The sequence below is a fragment of the Danio rerio genome, chromosome 11 (assembly GCF_052040795.2).
Source record: "Danio rerio strain M-AB ecotype USA chromosome 11, GRCz13ab, whole genome shotgun sequence".
NCBI lineage: Eukaryota > Metazoa > Chordata > Actinopteri > Cypriniformes > Danionidae > Danio > Danio rerio.
In genome coordinates this window covers 32,143,654-32,161,677 of record NC_141031.1, presented here as the reverse complement: position 1 = coordinate 32,161,677, position 18,024 = coordinate 32,143,654, and the positions used below count along the sequence as shown (strand labels likewise).

At 36.7% G+C, this 18,024-nt stretch overlaps 1 protein-coding gene across 2 annotated transcripts in view; it reads left to right on the top strand.

The window, feature by feature from the left end:
- The window catches only part of arhgef10la (Rho guanine nucleotide exchange factor 10 like a), a 236,506-nt gene that overhangs the window by 27,651 nt on the left and 190,831 nt on the right, over positions 1-18,024 (top strand). Inside the window, exons 6-10 of one of the 2 annotated variants that reach the window (XM_087273828.1) lie at positions 2,692-2,781; positions 4,229-4,356; positions 7,206-7,289; positions 11,182-11,290; positions 14,760-14,863. In XM_087273828.1, the coding sequence (XP_087129954.1) occupies positions 2,692-2,781; positions 4,229-4,356; positions 7,206-7,289; positions 11,182-11,290; positions 14,760-14,863 (515 nt within the window). The remainder of the gene's footprint in view (positions 1-2,691; positions 2,782-4,228; positions 4,357-7,205; positions 7,290-11,181; positions 11,291-14,759; positions 14,864-18,024) is intronic. The other variant, XM_087273829.1, reaches the window with a different exon arrangement.

Sequence of the window (18,024 nt, the reverse complement as noted above, 5' to 3'; positions counted from 1 at the left end):
TTTGGAGTTAAGTTGCGGTCACATGAATGCAACAGACCGGAAACGCAACTTTGTGCGTCAAGTTCCGCAGTTCACTGCGTTGCAAAGTTCAAGCTTGCTGAACTTTGACCTGCAGAATTGCATCACTTGACTGCATGAGACCAACCGAGAGTCAAAACTTTAAAAAACTAAATTTATAATATGGAGCAATCGCTTGCTTTTTTAAATGTCTAATAATCCTTTTTATTCCCGCCCCTTCTCGCAGCGCTGTACAACAGAATTTTACACGCACTTAAGCTGCGGTCACACTGGGCTTTTCCTTCCATAGACTTCCATTCATACGCGCGCGAATGCGTCAGACCAGAAACACAGGGTCATGCGTCAAGTTTCGCAGGTTGCTGCGGTGCAAAGTGCAAGCTTGGTGAACTCTGACCTGCGAAATCGCATCACTTAACTGCGTGAGACCAATCGAGGTTCAAAACGTAACATCTCTGGACAGAAATTTAAAACATGGAGCAATCGCTCCATTAATTTTTTAAATGTCTAATAATCTTGTATAATCCCGCCTTTTTTTGCAGCGTCGCACGACAGAATATCACATGCTCAAACTCTAATGTGACCGCAGCTTTACAATCAATGCCCTTTCATTTGTTTTAAGGTTTGTGAGTAATTGACATAATTGTTATTTAACATTTCCTATGTTTTAAGTGGATAATGTAAGCACCATTGTTTGCTGCAGTTATTTTTTTTATCAGCTAAACGGGTATAAAACAGTGGCAAAATCTGAAATGCTATGAAGGTAGATTACATAATCTCTTTTATTATATTCTTTTCATCAAGAAAGCAGTTTAAGTGATCATAAAGATTTCTGAAAGCACATCTCAAAGCATTTATTTTTTATTGTGGTAAACTACTAAACTCCTGAGCATCAGAGATTGCGGTGTGAGAACATAATATTTTTTTTCCATTCTGGACTTCTGTCTAATTGCAAAGGTAATCGTTTTGTTTTGTAAAATTTTAATAGATTGTCAGACACTTCCTTTGAGGTGTATTAGAGCCGTTATACTGTTATCCGTGACTGCTCTTCCCATTTAACTTTGTTTAAAATGCTTTAGGTCAGGGGTGCCCAAATATGGTCCTGGAGGTCCAGTGTCCTGCAGAATTTAGCTCCAACTTGCCTCAACACACCAGCACAAATGTTTCTAGAAAGCCTTGTAAAGCTGCGGTCACGTTGGACTTTTCTTCCCATAGACCTCTATTTATACGCATGCGAATGCAAGTTTTGCAAGAATGGAAATGCAAGTTTTCAAGATTAAGGGGTGGGATTAAAGGGGTGAGATTAAACAAGATGATTAGACATTTAAAAAAGCGAGTGATTGCTCTATATTTCAAATTTCTGTCCAGAGAGGTCATGTTTTGATCCTTGATTGGTGTCACAGTCAAGTGATGCAATTTCGCAGGTCAGAGTTTACCAAGCTTGAACTTGCAACATAGTGAACTTGACGCATTTGCATGTCTATAAATCAAAGTACTTTATATGGGAAGAAAATTCCAGTATGACTGCAGCTTTAGAGCTTGATTAGCTAGCCCAGGTGTCTCTGATTGGGGCTGGAACTAAACTTGCAGGACACCAGCCCTCCAGGACCGAGTTTGGCACCCCTGCGTTGGATCAATTTAGGAAGAAATCATTCTGTACAAGTCATCTTTCAAAAGAAATTATTTGTAACAATCTGCCAAATTTTGCTCCGTTGGACTGTTTGAATTAACAATGACTGAATCATTAGTGGGGCGAAGCAGTGGCGCAGTAGGTAGTGCTGTTGCCTCACAGCAAGAAGGTCACTGGGTCGCTGGTTGGAGCCTCGGCTTAGTTGGCTTTTCTGTGTGGAGTCTGCATGTTCTCCTTGCATTCGCTTGGGTTTCCTCCAGGTGCTCCGGTTTCCCCCACTGTCCAAAGACATGTGGTACAGGTGTATTGGGTAGGCTAAATTGTCCGTAATGTATGTGTGTGTGGATGTTTTCCAGAGATGGGTTTTGGCTGGTAGGGCATCCGCTGTGGATAAAAACTTGCTGGATAAGTTGGCGGTTCATTCCGCTGTGGTGACCCCGGATTAATAAAGGGACTAAGCTTCCAAGAAAATGAATGAATGAATGAATCATTAGTCAAAGTTAGAAAGGTTAGTTTTACAAGGTTTGTGTTTCACCACAAAATACATGTGCTAAAAGCCATCTATAATGTATTTTGTATAAATTATATGTATTTTGTATATAATGTATAAATTAATCTTGTTTAGTAACTTTAGCACGAAAAGGTGTTGATTTAGATTATTGCTACATCTTGGGGGAAGCAGCTCTCATATCAATAAATGAAAAGAAAGTACCTGAAATCCAGCAATTTTGCTGTTTATGCTCTGCTCTCTTTTTTCTGTCAAGAGAGAATCCACAAAAAATAATAAACCTTTTTTTGTTGCTTTTACACCACAAACTATTCTCACAATCATTAAATTTGCATTTCTTTAAACATATATATATATATATATATATATATATATATATATATATATATATATATATATATATATATATATATATATATATATATATATATATATATATATATATATATATATATATATATATATATATATATATATATATATATATATATATATATATATATATATATATTTATTTATTTATTTATTTTTTCTCCAGGAAATGTGTCTGCAGAATCAGAACACCAGACGGCTGGTCCGGAGGTGATCTATGATGATGTTCCCAGCGAAGATCTGTCTTCAGGAGAAGGTCAGTGTGTGTTTGTGTCTGTCATTCAGTGTACAGTATAGACATCTTCTAGAGTGGAATATGTTTGATTGCAGAGTGTTGCAGAGAGTTTAGTGTTCATAGCCTACCCTGGAAGATATGCTTGTTTTTATATAGTTTTTAACCTAATGGTGGTATTAATGTGGAATTCTATAAATCATGCTTATTTCATCATAATTATATTTGTTTACCAGAGTCTTCATTCATTCATTTCCTTTTCGGCTTAGTCCCTTTATCCTTTATTAATCTGGGGTGGCCACAGCGGAATGAACCGCCAACTTATCCAGCATATGTTTCAAGCAGTTGATGGTCTTCCAGCAGCAACCAATCGCTGGGAAACACCCATAAACACTCATTCACACACATACACTTTGGACAATTTTAGCTTACTCGATTCACTTAAAGCACATGTCTTGGGAAACCGGAGCACCCGGAGGAAAATAAACGGGAACATGGGGAGAACATGCAAACTCCACACAAAAACACCACTGACCCAGCCGAGGCTCGAACCTGAGACATTCTTGCTCATTGTCCCACTGTGCAGCCTACAAGAGTTGTTCTAGTTTAGTAGGTCAGGTTAATGTAAAAACATTTTATTTTGAGTAATAAAATGACTTAACAACCCTCTTGTAAACAAATATATGGTTATAGAAATATAATTTATGTTCAGAACACCCATTTAGTAGACAAAACACCCATCTACAATGTTGGAGAAAGTTACATTTTAAAGTAATTCATTGCAATATTGAATTACTCCGCAAAAAAGTTGCATTAGTTACTTTTGATAGAAAGTAATGTGTTACTTTTGTGTTACTTTTTTTTTTGTATTTTTGTTACTCCATTTTTTAAATAGACAAGGTGCAATGAACAACACAGTGTTTAAACTTTATTAAAAAAGAGAGGGAAAATGATGGGGATAGTTTCAAATTGAATTTAACATTTTATTTGTTTTTTATATTGTTAAGCTAGATTAATTAAATTAAATGTTTAAATTTAAATGCTGTAATTTTGTTTAATATGTACCGAGAATAACGAGAATGCTTCCAGTGCAGAAATGTAAGGCTCTGCCATCTTGGTTTCGGTTTGTTTTTGCATGGAGAAAATTCTCTCATCGAGTGCTGGATTCAAAGTGAATTTTAACTTAGCAATTTACAGTATTTTCTAAAAGCAAATTAATTAAACTAAAAAGTAACTCGCATTACATTTTTTTAAAAAAGTAACTCAAATATTATTACATAATTTTTAAAAGTAATGCATTACTTTGCTAATTTCTTTGAAAAGTAATGCATTACCCCCAACACTGCCCATCTACTGTACAGTGTGTGTAAAGTTACAGTATATAACATGTTTCTTTGTACCATCTTGTCATTGTCAAAATCCCTACCACAGTATAAAAGACTGTACTCAAACCTGTATTTCTGTTTGTCAGCTGACTTGATCTATGAAGACGTTCAGAAAGAGGAGGGCTTGCAAGGGCCCAATAATGGCTGGAGCTCAAGTGAGTTTGAAAGCTATGATGAGCAGTCTGACTCTGAGAGGCCGCCAACCCGCAGCAAGGTGCGTGTGTGTGTGTTTATGTTAATACAAGACTCCCCACAACTGCAATAATTACATCTTGCCAAACATCTGATTTATCTTCACACACATTTCCACATTCCTCATCATGATAAACCACAATGGTCCTTAAAAAGATTTAAACCCTCCAAGGTTGCAAGCTGATTGATGGTTATGTGTTTTGATGATTTATTTGTGCTGCTTTGATGGTCTGCGGAGGCTTGCTGTGCGCTTCATCAGCACAAGAGGGCAGTGTTGACCAGCACTTACTGAATCGCTACTAACGCCAGCCGTAACTGACACACTTTTCCACTGCTCTATATTGCTGCAAATTTGAATTCAGTGTGCACTGCTTTATCTGCCCTTACACGTTCATGAGGTCACACTGGTATGGAAAACACTTTGCCCAAGCGGCAGTCCCTGAGAAACCAATTTCCCTTGGCCAGACTCACCTTTACCTCCGCTGAATTAGGCTCTGTAAGATTCCTGCTGCCAGACGACTCCCGATAAGCAAGAATTAGATTGCTGAGTCTAATACCACGGTGATTTCAGCTCAGTTTTACCAGCTATTCCTCCAACATATTTAGTGCATTTATAATTGTAGAGGAATGATTTTTGGTTAAAAGGTGTCAGGTGTTCCTGTTGTAAACTTGTTAAGAATAAAATGAACTCAAAAGGACAAGCAAGCTACAACTGCATGAAGAAATTGGGATTTTATTATGCAAAGAAATTATAATAGGCATTCCTTTGTGCTAGTTCTCTCTGTAGAAATATTTTTTCCCATTTAAAGGCTCAAGGTCAGTAAGTTTGTTTGCCAAATTATTATTCAAGCCAATTGATGAATTACAAAATTGTTTGTTAAAAAAAAAAATACAAAAAAGTAGATTAAGAAAGGATGCTACAAAGATTTGTGTTTTTGTTTGATCAGAGGATCCTGAAAAACATTCATCACAGTTTGCACAGTGACATAATTAAAAATATGTTTTTGAGCATTGAATAAGCATATTAAAATGATTTCCGAAGGATTATTTGACACTGGAGACCAGAGAAATGGCAACAAATTAAGCTTTTAAAATCACAGGAATAAATTACTTTTTAAATGCTCTTTATTAGGTACACCTTACTGGTACTGGGTTGGAACCCCTTTTGCCTTCAGAAAAGCCTTGATCCTTCGTGGCATAGATTCAACAAGGAACTGGGAAAATTGCGTAGAGATTTTGGTCCATATTGACATGATGGCATCATGCAGTTGCTGCAGATTTGTCGGCTGCATGTCCATAATGTGAATCTCCCATTTTACCACATCCCAAAGGTGCTCTATTGTATTGCGATCTGGTGACTTCGGAGGCCATTTAAGTACAGTGCACAAGTTGTCATGTTCAAGAAACCTCTCAGATGATTCAAACTATATAACATGGCACTGTATTCTGCTGGAGTAGCCATCAGAAAATGGGCACACTGTGGTCATAAAGGGATGGACATGGTCAGCAACAATACTCAGATAGGCTGTGGCGTTGATACAATGCTCAATTGGTACTAATGAGGCAAAGTGTGACAAGAAAACATCCCCCACATCATTACACCACCAGCACCAGCCTGAACCGTTGATGCAAGGCAAGGTTTTTACAATCTCCTACTGTCTACTTTTGGTGAGCCTGTGTGAGTTGTATCCTCAGTTTCTTGTCAGGAGTTGCACCCGGTGTGGTCTTCTGCTTCTGTTGCCCATCTGCCTCAAGGTTGGACATGTTATGCATTCAGCGATGCTCTTCTGCATTTTTTTTGGATCATTCTCTGTAAACTCTATAGATGGTTGTGCATGAAAATCCCAGTAGACCAGCTGTTTCTGAAATACTTAGACCAGCCTGTCTGGCATCAACAGCCATGCCATGTTCAAAGTCACTTAAATCACCTTTCTTCCCCATTCTGATGTTCAGTTTAAATTACAGCAGATCGTCTTGACCATGTCTACATGCCTCAATGCATTGAGTTGCCGCCATGTGATTGGCTGATTAGAAGTTTGCGCTAACGAGCAGTTGGACAGGTGTACCTAATAAGTGAGTGAGTGTATAGTAAAATCTAAAATAATCGTAATAATATTGATCATTTTTATTGTCTTTTTATTAATTGAACAGAGAAAATAATTGAAAAAATTATAAATAAAAACCTTTTCAATGGCATTAGGCATGCTATGATCTCATATTATAATTTTGGTATGTTAATTGCCGAATCTTAACCACAATATATAGTGAGTGTTACGTCATTAGATATTAAAAAAGTGCCCAAGATAACAATATTATGTATATTTATTACCAAATAAGGATGTATTATTGAATACTGTAATTTTCTAAATGCCATGGTATAGTATAGCTTGTTACAATTCTTTCTGTTTATATTCTTTAAGAATTTCTTTACAGCATTAAATTATTTTCATTGCACAATTTAAATTATTTCACATGCAAGATTTCACAAAAACAGTAAGCAGTGAATACAATATGAATACTTCCTTTAAATGCAGATCAAATTCAGGTTGTTTGTGTCTGCATTTTGGTCACAGTCTCTGACTTTGTTTTGGAAATTTAGAGATGCTTGAATCAGATTAGCATTAGCGAGGGTTTACATTACGTCAAAATGTCATCTTCCTCGGTCTATCCCAGACATCTTTCACTCAAAAATGATTCCATGCCAGTGCCAATCATTCCTTTTGCATATGAATTTATGGTTGATTCTGATTTTGCTTTGCCTTCATCCCTTAGTTTCCCCCACTTACTCCTTCGTCCCTTCCTCTCCTCCATGTTACCATGCTATTGCACCCTCACCTGTGGCCTGTGTTGTTGCTGTGCTGATACCTGTAGCTCTCCCCTGATGTGCGGCGACTGAGAGACCGTTATACCAGGACCAAACAGGAGCTAGCCATGAGACTGGGGGGCAAACATCAGGTACACTCATTCACATTTGGGGGCAGATTGGGAGTTATCACAGCTCAGGGTTATCACACGGGGCCATCACAGTCTCCTGCGGTCAAGGTTACACTTTTTGGCTTTCTCAATTTTCGCTGCTGAAAAGGGCCAGTGTGAATGTCCATGCTGGTCAGTATTTGCTAACAAACATAACCATGCTGTTTATCTAGAAAGATTAAATGTAGTACAGAAAGCATGGTGGCATACTGACATCCCAGCATCCAAAACACAGTGTATGCTTGTCTTCTTCAGCAGGGTATGTTCTTTACGTTTGAGTGGTTCTGTCTCTTTCTCTTTGTTTATTCTGTGTTCTGAATCACAGTGTCTGTAGTGTTCACTGCTGCAAAACATGCATAGAAGTTCAACGCACTTGATAGAGTTTGATCAAACATAGAATGATACAAGGCATATAGTTTTGTACAATCATTTAATATTTTATGTATTTTAATAAGTGCAATTCTAACTAACCCTGCAATTTTTTTTGTTTTTTTTTTATTAAAGATGTTTAATAGATGACCTATCATTGATATTTTTTTTTGCCAAAACAAGTTTAAATTTTGGCAGTCAGTGAAATTGTAAGTAAATAATCCAAAACTAGACTATATCAAATAGCAGTAAATGACTACACGTGAAGTCTTTCTAATCTGTCTGTGATTACTAGTAGACATCTATTAGACATATTTTAAACAATCAAAATTGCTTGGTGGGTAAGTGTGTTTTGCTTCTGTTTCATTTAGTTTTGTTCCTGTAAATTGCAATGATATTTCATAATATTTGTGTATTTTTGATCCACTCTAGTGAGGTATAAGACACTAATAAAGAAAACCTTTTTTGGAATCTACTAACATTTTGAGTAGTAGCCTGTTTTTTTCTAAGTCATTTTAACAGTTTGACCACAGCGATAACCACTCTGGAGGTGAACTGAATAAATCTAAGATTATACAGTTGAAGTCAGAATTATTAGCCCCCCTGTTTATTTTTCCCCAATATCTGTTTAAGATTTTTTTTAACACATTTCTAAACATAATAGTTTTAATAACTAATTTCTAATAACTGGTTTATTTTATCTTTGCCTTGATGACAGTAAATAATATTTTACTAGATATTTTCCAAGACACTTCTATACAGCTTAAAGTGACATTCAAAGGCTTAACTAGGTTAATTAGGTTAACTAGGCAGGATAGGGTAGTTAGGCAAGTTGTTGTATAACGATGATTTGTTCTGTAGACTATCGAAAAAAAACAAACACATAGTTTACGGGGCTAATAATTCTGACCCAAAAATATTTGAAAAAATTAAAAACTGCTTTTATTCTAGCTCAAAAATAAAACAAACAAGACTTTCTCTGGAAGAAAAAATATTGTCAGACATACTGTGAAAATTTCCTTGCACTGCTAAACATCATTTGGGAAATACTTCAAAAATAAAAAATAATAAAAAATCAAAGTGGGGCTAATAACTAAAATTACTTTAACTGTATGTGCAACATGCTCCCTGTTTTTAAATCTGTGTGTTTAAATCTTGAATTTTGAATTTATTGAATACAATAGCCCAGGGGTGTCCAAACTCGATCCTGGAGGGCTGGTGTCCTGCAAAATTAAGCTCCAACTTCCTTCAACACACTTATCTGGAACTTTTAGTATACTTAGAAAGAACTCATTTCTGAGGGGAAGAGATCTTAAAGAACTAGTTCACCAATTTTTTTAAATTCTGTTAATTAATTAATGTAAATTAATTATTACCTTATGCGATTTCAATCCCTTCAGACTTTTGTTCACTTCGATAAACAAATTAAGGTATTTTAAATGAAAACTAAGAGCTCCCTCATCTTTCATTGACAGCAGTGGTCACAAGACATTCCTGAAAATTCCTGACCAGTCCTGAAAATGAACCAAAAACATTTAGTAGGCCCAATTCCAATTCTATTTTTGTACCCCTACCCCTACCCTTCCTCTTTTCCTTGGCTATTGAAACAGAGTGTGAAGGGGAAGGGATTAAAAATTTACCCCAAAGAAATTGGACAGCACTATAGCACCTCCACACGTCACCATATGTCATTGCGATCTCTTGCTTCATATGAGATTGACGATCATGACTGCTGTAGTCATTCCAGTTGCGTTATTTTTAGGTATTTATGTTCAGGAAATCACTGAATGCATATATCTTGTTTCATGAAGAAATAATGTGGCAATAAGATCATAACTGTACTGTGCATTTACACCCTGGCCATATTCATCTATGCAAACACACCAAAACAACATTAACATTATAGCAGACTCTGTAAATAGCTCATTGCCAGCCACTAGACTTTCCTGACAGAGGATTCGAGTGTCATCGAGTGACAGAATGTTGTGGGACTACTATACAGGAGTTCTTATTAGGGATCATACAGTTATTTTATGCTTTTTTTTTTTTTCAAGCATGGCGAAAACCCTAATGCGGTTATGAATATATAAAAACATGCTTGTTTTTTGTAAAACAATTATAATAATGCCAACAAATGCTGATTTGTGCATCTCCTGACTTCTGTGTGCAGCCATGCTGCCGTTGTAGCTGGTTTATTCTGGAGCTGGTGTATTCGTATCCCTTGGTTTTGAGAGTGGTCCTGAAAAATCTCAGTTTGAAGGGCTATATAGCCCTTCCTCTTAGCCTTAAACTATCACACTAAAGAGAATTGGGACACCTCTATCCCTTCACGTAAACGCGCAAAGCGAGGGGTAGAGATAAGGGTAGGGCTAAGGGGTAGAATTGGGATTGGCCCTTAATGTGACTTCAGTGGTTTAGCTGTAATCACATGAAGCTCCAAGAACATTTTTGTGCACCCAAAACACTGAAATGACTTTGTTCACCTACAGTATATCTTGCTAATCACATCATGGTGTGTGTTTAAAATGGGCAATAAAACACTTGCACACTGCACTGCTGATTCAAATGACAATACCTCATCTTGACTGTGGTAAACATGCACTCTGACCTGTCTCAGAAGAAAAAACAAAGCCATTTCTCAGTTATTTGGTGTACAATTGTGTTCTCGGTTAAAGTTGAATTTCTGAAGTTACACGCATTATTTTGACAATATTTCCAATAGTTCCTTTTCTAGACTTTAGATTGTTCAGGACCATTGCTGTTTATGGAAGGTCAGAGAACACATTGATTTAATCTAACATATCTAAATCTATGTTACAACATGAACAAAGGTCACAGTGGATTGAAATGACATGAGGTAATAATGCATTTTATCAACATAATTGTATTTTTTTGATTTCCAAAAGAGATACAGCATGCAATCTACTCCTCAAGGGAGCCTGTGATCAAAGTTAACATGCTTCCTGACTTCGATTTCCTTGAAGACCCTTTTCTTTCTCACTTTCTAACCTTCTGTCTATAAACAAATCTTTCCAGTCACTTCCACTATAAAGCTCTCCATTTTGCTTCAGCTTTCTTAATCTCTCATTTGATAAGTATGAGGGTGGATTATTATGGAAACACTTGTAAACAGTGTAAAATGTAAACTGCTCTCATGTGATTGACGCAAGAGATTTGCACATGCTCCCTATTAATGACCTGCTTTTGCAGAGATGGGCCGTCTCCTTCTTTTTTAAAGTATAAAAATATCACAGCATTTTGGAGTTCCCTCACAGCTTTGGATCTTGTGGGATTGAAGCAAACCCCTTTGAGCACACACCCAACAGCTGCCCTGTCGCATTGAACTGGTGTGTTACAAATGGCAGGCAAACCCAATCATGGCTGTTTACGCTCCAGGGCTTGAGATGGTCGACCTTTTACTATAAGGGTGCATCACGTCACTGGTTATGGAGGAACTCCAGCTGGGCTTCCCATGATTTTCTGTTCCCCTCTGGTCTCTGTGCAGGTCCATCAGCTGATGCGGGCGGCACGCAGCGGAACGAAAGATGGCCTGGAGAAGACCAAAATCGCTGTGATGAGGAGAGTTTCATTCCTACATAAAAAGGACCACTCAGGTAATCTAGGAATGATTTCATATTTAAAATTTATCTTCATTTAAGTACCCTTCCTGACTACTATGTCTTTTGATAGAAAAAAATCATATTCAGGAAAGAGGCAATTATACATTTTTAAATGTTTTTGTTCCCCTTCGGATGAAAGATTAGCTACACCTTTTTAGATATAGTAGATGTCCTTGGCATCTAGACATGATAGAAAAAAGGCAGAGTTTATTAACTATCTTTCTTAATTGGCTTTTAAGAAGGGAGTTGGAGGTAGAGGTTGAAAACAAGAAAAAAAAAAGATATTATAAATATTCCTGCTTCTAATATATATATACTTTCTTCCAGGGTCATTTTTATCGAAGTTGATGTTTAATTGCACCATGTTTGGTGTTTCGTAACATCAGTTAATTTTTTACAAGGTGGGTTGATAGCCCAATTCTCAATTCTCAACCTGGTGGACCAGGCCACACACACAAACACTACAGACAATTTATCTTACTCAATTCAACTATAGAGCATGTCTTTGGACTTGTGGGGGAAACCCACACAAACACAGAAAGAACATGCAAACTCCACACAGAAATGCCAACTGACCCAGCCAGTGACCTTCTGGCTTCTATTTAGCAATTTCTTTGATGCATGTGTGAAGTCCACATGAAAAGAAAATTTACAACATTTATTTTGCTAGCTCACATTGCTATTCTTAAAGTGAATAATTAATCTATGCTAGGTAATCTTCAGCCAAAGTGTGACCATTTGCTTCCACATTTCGAGCCACCTTCTTTGTTGACATCAACTATGGTTTCCTTAGCAATTCCTAACCATGCTCCTCTGACTGTTAGTTTGCTAAAAGAATAAATGATGTGCAAAAAGAAAGTCCCAGCCCTACACAATATTGTGTTTAAGTTGGAGTTATATCATTCATTCATTCATACATTTTCTTTTCAGCTTAGTCCATTTATTAATTCGGGGTCACCACAGCGGAATGAACCGCCAGCTTATCTAGTACGTTTTTACGCAGCAGATGCCTTTTCACACACACACACTTATACACTACAGACAATTTAGCCTACCCAATTCACCTGTACCGCATGTCTTTGGACTGTGGGGGAAATCGAAGCACCCGGAGGAAACCCACGCGAACGCAGGAAGAACATGCAAACTCCACACAGAAACGTAAACTGAGCCGAGGCTCGAACCAGCGACCTAGCGAACTTCTTGCTGCGAGGCGACAGCACTAGCTATTGCACCACTGCTTCGCCGGAGTTAGATCAATATATTGAAATAAAAGTCTCAGAATCTTCGAGTGCCTGTGGATTTTAACACTAGAACTACAGAGGCGGTAATTTTGAACATTTTTCATTTATTTAAAATTACAAAACACAAAAGAGCTATGTATATTTCTTAATTTATTAGTATAGCGGTCAAAATGACCTCATGCATTTTAGGGTGCACTTACACTGTTCTCAGGGGCACCCTCTGTGGCCACCCCAATATGATTTAGTTGTTTATATTATATTTCAATAAATAAATAAATTAATTAATTAATTAATAAAATGCAGCCACTATATTATTGTTGATTGATTGTGGCTGATTCACTGAAATTGCACACTTTTTATTAAAAAATATTATTTTTTAGATTTTTCTTTTATCTGATTGAAAACCACAAATCCAAAAATAAATGAATAGATGCATTTTGAAATCAGCTTTTCAGAATGTAGTTTATTTAGCAGCTCCATTATTTTGCTGGTTGACTTAAAAGAGCCAGAAATCTCAATGATTTTTTGGCTGCATTTTGCAAAAAGGTACATCAAAAGAAGAATATGTATTAATATATTGTGGCTCAAGAAGGAGCATGAATGAATCATGGTATTAGGGTCTGTAAGTGTGTGTGTGTGTCTGTGTGTGTGTTTGTAGTAATGTCTTTTGTTCCATTTGTTCATTTGTTTGTTTTATTATTTCATTCATTAATCTCCATTAATTTTAGACATGGCATGTACTCTTGGCTGTACAATAAAATTTATGTGGATCTGTTCGGCAAAATATTTGACTGTGTGTCACTGCATAAAACTAATATGACATACCTAAAGCAGTCTCCACTGTGCTGAGCGAGAGCTCTTCTCTTTCTGTTAAACTGAACAGTGGAACAGTTGCCTCATGAATGACGTACTGTACAGTAAGCGTGCTCAGGTTCAAAAGGTTAAACGCTGTGTGAGCGCAGCCGTCAGGGGGAGAAAGGAGGTGGGACAATTACATTTCGGCACGGTATAAGGCAACTGTAACTAGTGTGAGTAGACCCTCAGTGTCTGCTACTTTTCCCGGTGGCTTTAAGTATGTGTCTTTGTTGTCCAGCAACTTCTTGCTAACAAAAACAGCTGGCAAAAACATAACTTTACTTCAGATATGGCCTCCAAAACAGCATATTTGGAATTCTGGTAGTTCCAGTGTTAAGGAACCCTCTGGGATTGTGTTGTCAGGATACTGAAATTTCAGTATCAATCGGCACTGAATTTTAAAAACTATCCATTTCCACAACAGAAATGACTGTGATTGGCTGTGAATGTCATCAGTTCACTGCTTTTCACTGCTGTCTACAGATTACAGATACAGGGAAACTGAAGCATTTTAAAGCCCAGAAGATCATTCGAAGAAGATAGTTCGAAGAAGATCTGCAGATCGCTTGTATGTGAGCTCATAGACAGAGAAGATGATCAGTGTTGTTTATGAATGTGGTTAAATTTTAGGAGGAAATCGGTTGGTACCAAAATTCATTTTTATGACAACAAAATTCTCATACAAATTTGTAAAAACAATTTTAAAAGTAGATCAATCTTTAACTGACCAATCAGAGAGTAGCAGGCTTGTGAAGAGGAGGTGTTTATTCAATTTTTAAATTGTTTGAGACTTGAGGTGATTTGAAATTTACGGTATATTATGAGAAATAAATTCGTTTTTAATGTAACATATGTAAAACACACACAAAACTGGGAAGCTTAAAAATAGCATAATAGGTGCAGTTAAATATAAAACATTGGGAGAAGAGCTGAGAGAGATATTTGATGCTCAGGAAAATTGTCTTGGTTGTCATAATGTCCTTCTGCACAATAGGGAATGATTACCATTTGGAAATAGAAACTAGGACGATGCTTTATGCAGTTGCAATTATAACGAAGCACCACACTGTGTATAGTACTAAACATTTGATTTGGAGGTTCTGTTATTTCTTTTAAAGTTTTAAGAGCCTGAAAAAGGCATTTGAAGATTTTAAGCCTTTGGGAAGAGCTACAAAATTGTATGTCGGATGTTTTACCTTTGTAGTCTTGTGGAGTGAAAGATGTTTGGATGTGACTTAGTTCCACCTGTTCTGTACTGAATGTACTTTTTTCCTTGTTTGTAATAAGATAGCAGAAGAATATGTATTCTTATCTTTGCAGGGAGACATAATATGTTTTGAACTTGTTTTTGTGTATCCTGTGTTCAGATGACACCGAGGATGATACAGGGTATCTGGATGTGATGGTATCTGAAGCAAAACACCCACCTGCACAACTGGGACCAATGCCAGATGGACTAAGCAGCCAGCAGGTGTGTGTATATGCATTTATTGGTATGAAAGTGTGTTTTAACTTGTTTGTTTATTTAATCCAAGCCAAAATATACACATTTAAGTGACCCCTCATTAGGGTAGTAAAATTGACATAAATGTAATATACAGTATTTCAATCAATAACAAGCGCTTGAAACAGTTTAATATAGGCTTCTCTAAAACTTTAAATATTCACTTTATTTTATTTAGGGTAGATTATTATTTTATTTAACAACAAACACAATTTTATGGCAATTCATGTTCTAAAATTGTTTGGATGCACATCTCTTCAAATATTATTAATTATTCTTGTTTATTGATAACTGACCAACAAAAGATATATTAAAATTACAATAAGAATTAAAGCAAACACTTGTGCTTTGGGAAATAACACTCATCTTAGACGTCACGGGACGACTAATCAGAATGGAACGTGTAGTCTGACACATTTGTTACCAGCGACAAGATTTTAGCAAGAAAAAAAATCACAAAAAAAAGGGATAATTTTCTTAAAATAAATAAAAATTAATTTTGTTAAATTTATACCAACTGTTCATTTCAACAGTACATATTTCTCTGCACACAGTAACTTTACCAAAACACTGGAAATCTGAAAATGAAATTATTCTGTCAAAGAATAACTCTTGTTTCAACTTCACAAGGTACATGCAGTCAATCAAACTGCACCAGGTTTCAAAATACTGGCTATTGTTGACATTGCAAAAACTGCAGAGACTTTTATGTTTCAGTTTCACATGTATTTGCATGCAAAACATGCAATCCACCATTTTGGCACCACATTTCTTGGTTGCGAACTGTATGTCCAAATGTACAGAAATGTTCCCATTCAAAAGCATTCCAGTAAAAAGCAAATAAGTTTTTTTTTCTACAGGAGGTACAGTATAAACCAGGGTTTTTCAAAGTCTAAAGCTGCGTCCCAAATCGCATACTTATGCACTATTCTACGCCATTTTGTAGTATAAATAGTGTAAGTAGTGCGTTCACACTGAAAACACTAAAAATAATAAAAGCACTTGAATTACCCGGATGATGCACTCATTCAGCCGCTAAAATGAAGTGTGGTATGATGGACACTTCACGCACTCAACGATCGCAGGTTTGCTTACGTAGCGGAAAGGGCGGAGCTATCGGACGCACATGTTGAATAACTTTATTTATTTTGGATGGTGAAAGCAAAATTCTCCTACGAGAGTGATTATAGCGCCTCCCGATGGTGAATGCGGCAATACTCACGGCAGGTTTTATTTGATAGTTTGGTCATTTATTTCAATGATTTGGCAACCGTCAAAGGTCATCAGGGAAACGGTTTGAATTTCCGCTTAGTAAAAAAACATTAGTGTGCCATTTGGGACAACACTACATACATATACTTTCCTGTTGAGTGTGTAAGTGCATAAGTACATAGTGCATGAGTGCATAGTGTATAGTGTGCCATTTGGGACGCAGCTTATGACAGTGGGCCTCCCTTTTGACACAACTTATCCATTGGCGCCCCCTCCTCCCAAACACGCACGCACACACACACACACACACACACACACACACACACACACACACGCACACACACACACACATACACATATATATATATATATATATATATATATATATATATATATATATATATATATATATATATATATATATACAGTATATATAAAGACAGACAGATGTCAGACTGTTAACTCACTTTTATCATCATTTGCATGAAAGTGCAATTATTTACAGAGTAATAACAAGTATTTTAATATAACATTTTTAAAACTAGGATGATGGTTCAATATGAATAGAACAGATCCAAGAACTGTCCATCCCAGTTAAAACAGTCAAAGTTTAGTGGGTCTCATGCTGTCATTAGCCAAAATATTTTGACAAACCACACATAAAGGTCGTGGTTCATCAGCTGGTCCTGTCCACGTAAATCCTAAACTCAAATACTGATCGTCATATAGTCGTCTTTTGGGTTTAAGCCCTGAACTTGAAGGCTTTTGTGGCGAGGGGGCGTGGCCGAGCGCCGTGGGAACGGAGTGAGGCCACCGCGTAAGTGGATACACCTGTGGTGGTGCGCACCTGCCTCGGATCCCACGGAAGGAGCTCTAGATCATCAAAGGAAGAACGAGGGCTGAGGAAGCCGAGAGAGGACCGGACCCGGACATATTTTACTTTTGCTTTCAGTTTGACGGCTGCCGTCACTGTCATTAATAAATCACTTTAAAACTGCGTCGGTTCTCCGCCTCCTTCTTCCCGGCGGCCAAAGGGCCGTGAACTTCATTACAGCTTTGAATCGGGGGGTCTCAGAAACCGACCCATTGTATTAGCAGGCATATACCTGTATTGGCGGGCTTGCCAAACAAAAGCGAATTCACAGCTATGGCCTTCTGGGTAAAAAAGGTTTTCTTATATTTGACGTATTATTTTTTTTGCTTTGTTTAATTAAAACGTTTAAGTATAATAAAAAAATACATATATTAATTAAACTTAATAATTATATTTTTATTATATTATATTTTTTTCCCACGCCTCCCCTGACATGCTCTGGCGCCCCCCAGGGGAGGCGCGCCTCACACTTTGAAAACCCCTGGTATAAACACAGTATGATAGAACTGCAAAAGTTTTGCAGTATTGCTTACAGTGAACAAAATATCCATGAAACAAACAAGAGCATTCTGAACAAAGCAACAACCAAAAAAACAAAAAAAAAAAAAAAACAGCAAAATGCCCAGATAAAAAGGGGATCTAAAAAAAAGCTTCTATTTAAATATAATAGAAAATCTAAATGTAATAAAAAAAATAACCCCTGCCACTAAGTCTAAACCCGACTGGAATCAGCTGTGGTTGGCCCAGTTTACCCAACATAAATGTGTCAAACCAATTGTTTGTTAATAACAGTTTAGATCTATTTTGTTATTGTTTTTGAACTGATATCATTGCAGAAGCAGAGGTTTTTATACTGTACCTGAGGTTTGGAATATTTTTTTGCTATTGGGGGATGTTGTGTGTTAACAGTCATAAATAATACAAAAACTATTCATAATTTTATTGGGAGGTGTACAGTAACTTGTTAAGAAAATGTAAGAATTGTGGAAATATGTTTACTGACTGCAAATTGGATGAAAACAACATGAAATGTGTGAATGGT